Source organism: Pteropus vampyrus, unplaced genomic scaffold, assembly GCF_000151845.1.
Source record: "Pteropus vampyrus isolate Shadow unplaced genomic scaffold, Pvam_2.0 Scaffold567, whole genome shotgun sequence".
Lineage (NCBI taxonomy): Eukaryota > Metazoa > Chordata > Mammalia > Chiroptera > Pteropodidae > Pteropus > Pteropus vampyrus.
In genome coordinates this window covers 145,540-149,940 of record NW_011889348.1, presented here as the reverse complement: position 1 = coordinate 149,940, position 4,401 = coordinate 145,540, and the positions used below count along the sequence as shown (strand labels likewise).

Genomic DNA, 4,401 nt, shown 5'->3' with positions numbered 1-4,401 from the left:
AGGAAGGGCGAGTTCCCGCCGGACGCGGACTTGCGTCCCTGCACCGTGACCCGCCGCTCGCGATGCGCCGGTGCTGAGCGCCCGCCCGCGGACACCACAGCTCGGCGGCCACTGAGTACCTTTCGTGGCTGCGCGCGAGGTGGACGCGAAGGCGGCCAGGATGACCAACCCCGCGGCCACGCAGAACAAGGAGATAGACTGTCTGAGCCCAGAAGCGCAGAGGCTGGTAAGGGGAAAGCGCGCTTGGAGGCTTTGGGCTGCGACCGCGAACGTTCCGTCCTTGCTGATGTTCTGAGGTCAAGGGCGGCCGGCACCTTCGGCCGGTGTGGGGCGGGGGCCCCCTTAAACGGCGGTCCCCACGCGAGGTGCGCGGCGGCAGCGGGCCCAGCCCTCCGCGGGGCTCGCGGCTCCGTGCGCGCTGCGAGGCACGTTTCGCTGGACGACGCCCTCCCCAGGACGGAAAGGAACGTGCTCGCCGCCCTCTGTGTGTAGCGGTGGCTCTGCCCGGCCGGGTGACTCGGCCCTGAGACCTGCTCGGGGGCTGGAGTTTCACTCGGAGCCGCTTGTGCGGTATTTTACGAAGCGCGGCACTTAGGAGCCGTGCCCAGCGCCTGTGCCCCCTGCCCGAGGCCCGCACTGACGGTGGCTGGCATGTTTGGAGGGCCTGCCCAGCCCTGGACCTTGGGACCCTGAGGACTAGAACCGATTTCTCACCTCCCCCAAGGACACCAGCCCCCAGCTTGACTTAGGCTGGTCTCCCGGGGTCTCTGGGTCCGCACTGGACCCTCCACCGGGATGTCTGTTATCCTGCCTAACACTTAGGGCTAGGGCCTTGGATGTGGGGGTAGTTCGGGGCTAAGATTGAGCAGGGGGCGAGGTGGGGAAGGTCGAAATTACCCGTTTTCGTGCAGCTTCCGGCTGATCATGAATGGGAATATCTCAAGGTGAAGTCACACTTTGGAAAAGAAACATTTTGTGATGTGAGTGCTACAGAGACCCTGGTCTCCCCTTCCTTAGGCCCCTGTGGGAAGTTGACAAAAGTGTGAGCCCTAAACAACCGCTCCTGCACCAGGTAGGAATGAATCACCTACTGGGTGTCTGTGGGAGATTCAAGATGAAAACACTGCCCTGACCTGGGAGGAGCTTCCCGGGAGATGCCGGGGAGAGATGGAAAGAGACTGATGGATGTGCGCTTGAAAGTTCTGTTCCCCGGAGTGTGCTGCTTCCCTGACCTTACCTCAAGTTCCCGCCGTGGGCTGGACCGGAGCTGGTTCCTGCCCCGTAACCTAATGGGTTTCTGGGGGGCTAGGAACCTACAGAGGAAGCTAGAATCACAATCAGGGAAGGGCCCTTGGAAGAAGGAAGGGCGGCGAGCTGCTAAGAGATGCCGGGCGGTCCCAAGGTGGCGAGAACAAGGCGAGGAATGAACTCTGGGCGGGAGTCCTTGGAGAAGAAGGGAGTACACCTGGAGTACAAGGATGTGAGGGAGGACGGATAACACCTGGAGGCGGAGCTCTGGCTTCAGGAGCTCCTTCAGCTTCGGCTGGGGCCTGGCTGAGATGCGTGCCTCACGGAGATGCTGCCAGCAGTAGAGAGGGGAGTCTGGACCAGGTTCCGATTGAGAAGGTGCTCCCTCCATCAGCACCGGCCCAGCATCCCCCAGCCCCCTAGCCCCAGTTCCAGGATCCAGCAAACTCTGAAAACTGCAACAGTGTTTTGTTTTGCTTTAGTAAGCTTGTGGCAGAATTCATTTGGCCGTGAGACTTGCCTGGCCAATGGGAGGGTGTTTTCAGCCTTCATCCCTTTAGTGTGAGTAGTTCATAGGCGTCTCGGCAGCCCTGGTAACGGACTTCATTAAGGGCTGTCGTTACAGAATATGTAGTGGGTGCGTCTTTATTGCCCTTCTGAAATCCATAAATGTTGAATTCTGTAACGCGTTCGGTCCCAGCGGTGTGCGGTAAGAAACGGTGAACCTGGGGGAGGGTTTTTTCGGTAAATAGTAGCAAAAACTTTTTTAGAGTGGGACGTGGGAACAGAAGTGTTGGCCCGTTTTACGAGGTGAGCGGTCTTGTTGGAAAGGAAGCGTGCTCAGTGACCAGCGTGGGGACAGATGGAGGCGGGCGACCTTTAGCCCGGAGGCACCTGCAGCCACCCTGGGCGGTGCAGTGTCCCAGATGGAGACTAGTGACGTTCAGACTGGTTTGTGGCCGTTGTGTTCTGCATTAAGGGACCCCGTGTCCCGGGAACAGGGGTCTCCATGGGGTAACAAGGGGCAGGGGGCACGTGGCCGCGGTCGGCAGGAGGAAGCCAAGTTGTCCACAGCTCCTCCTCACCTAGCGGAGCGAGAGCTGGATCTGAGCAGGAGGCCTGGCTCCTCTCCATGGCAGTGCCAGCCCTGGAGCCATGTGGGCGGACACGGTAGAAACCACCGTTTTTGTAACTCTTGTAACTTCCCCATGTTTGAGATAGGTTGTGTCACCTCTGGTAGCTTTCCACATACCGATTAGCGGGAAGCCCTGACAAAACCACCCGACCTGTCCTGAGAGGCTGGCAGGGTAGAGCGTGTGTGGTCTCCAAGTCCCATCTCAGGTAGGGACCTGTGCCAGGCACCCCAGGTCTCAGCAGGTGGGAGCATTGCCGGATGAAAGCGGGCTCAGGTGGCTGGTCCTGCGGATCTCGCTCTGGGATTTTGAACCCTGGGATCACACGGGTTTGCCTTAGATGGGTCATTTCCTTAGGCAGTTAAGACATAAAAATACTAAGTTACTTCTTTTCCCATTAGGGCAAAGATGGAACTAAATTCCCCTTTTTTCTTTAAGAGTTAGTTTCTGTTCAGCTTGAACTCGTATCACCCTGCAGAAGCCTCCTTAGCAAAAAAAAAAAAAAAAAAATTTTAAACCCTGTAGTCTAAACTGCCAATTATACAGAGCACAGGAAATCAAGTTATTTATAGTTGTAAAACTTTTCTAGTGAAGTCAGTGAGAGCAGTACCTGATGAGAGCCAGGTCCTTATGTCACCTCTCGGGATTGCGAGGCTCAGCGTCCTGTGGTCTTTGCTCCTCAAAAGGCAGCGTTCCAGAGGGATTTCTTAGCCCTGAAACGTCGGGCTGTGTGATTCAGCAGAGGAACTGCGGGTGACTGGTTACTCATATGCCACTGTTCTCGAAGTCTCTGTTTGTGTTTAAAAGTATCCGTCTTGGAGGCCCAGAGCCCAAAAGGAGCGAATTACTGACCTGCTGTCGAAATAAGCCGGTTACATCTGCCCGACGTTAGCCGCGGGGCAGGCGTGAGGGCAGGTTTTGTCGCCTTGCAGTTTTAACTCCGGGCCACCCACACTTTAGTTTGTTTTCTCAAATAAAGCAGCTTATGTTCCTGGAGTGGATTTACTAGAACTTTCACTGCTCAGGCTACCTAGATAAAATTCAGTTAACTTCTTTCTCCTAAGTTCTAGCATTATTTTGACTAAATCCAAGATTTAATAATTCAGAACTGCCATGTATTCTGTTGTTGACCACTACTAAAATACCCGTCCGTCCCCCAGCCAAACTCCAAAACAAATCAACCAAAAACAAACGAACAAGATCCCCACCACACAAAGTCAAAATGTATATCCTGAGACTCCTCCATTCGTGGGGGGGAGGGGTGGCAGAGTTTCTAGTGGTTTCTCCTTCATGTTGTAACTTGACAGCTTTAAAGCAGTTTCGCCTTGAATCTGAAGAATGACTACTTTGTCGTAGAGACGAAATTTACCTTAAATTACTATAGTGACGATTTACTTATAATTTTAACTCAATTGTTTCATTTCTACGTCTGTGTGATAGAGCTTACCAAGGCACCATTGTTGCTGGTCCTCCCATTTTCTTTATTATCTGCTGCAGCTGGCCCAGCGTCTTCCCGGGAGGAGAAGGGGTGGGCTCTAGTGGGCCAAGCAGGACTGTCCCCGCCCCTCCTCTGACCCTGGCCCTCACTTCCTCCGGGTGGGGGCCTCTGGTGCTTTTAACCTTACCCTGAGCCGGGCTCACACTGCTGGATCCTAGCTCTTCTGCAGACGTTGGACACTTGGTACCCATAGGTGGCATTTCCTGAACCCTGCTGCATCAGCCCTGCCACGCGCTTCCTGTGGACGTCTTCCCCAACCATGGCCATGGCCTCATGAGGCGGTTTGTTCTCTCCACTTACAAATAAAGAGGAAGCTGAAGCCCACAAAGGCCAGGGGACTTTTCTAGGTCTTCACAGCCAGCAGGCAGTGGGGCTAGTTCAGCTCCAGGCCTGCCGCCTCAGAGCAGGTACTGATAACTGTCACCACTCTGTGCGGTGCTTCAGGCAGGGCCTGGCAGGAAGCATGCAACAGGGGTGGTGGCTGCTGCTGTCACTTCTCTTTGCGGCCCCGGGGGCCTCACA

General features: G+C 55.4%; 1 protein-coding gene across 12 annotated transcripts in view; it reads left to right on the top strand.

The window, feature by feature from the left end:
• Nucleotides 1-6: 6 nt before the first annotated feature.
• LRRFIP1 (LRR binding FLII interacting protein 1) overlaps nt 7-4,401 on the top strand; it is a 75,130-nt gene continuing 70,735 nt past the window's right edge. For all 12 annotated transcript variants that reach the window (XM_011384249.2, XM_023525509.1, XM_011384246.2 and 9 more), the window contains exon 1: nt 7-226. In XM_011384249.2, coding sequence (XP_011382551.1) covers nt 161-226 — 66 coding nt within the window. In that variant the 5' untranslated portion in view covers nt 7-160. The remainder of the gene's footprint in view (nt 227-4,401) is intronic.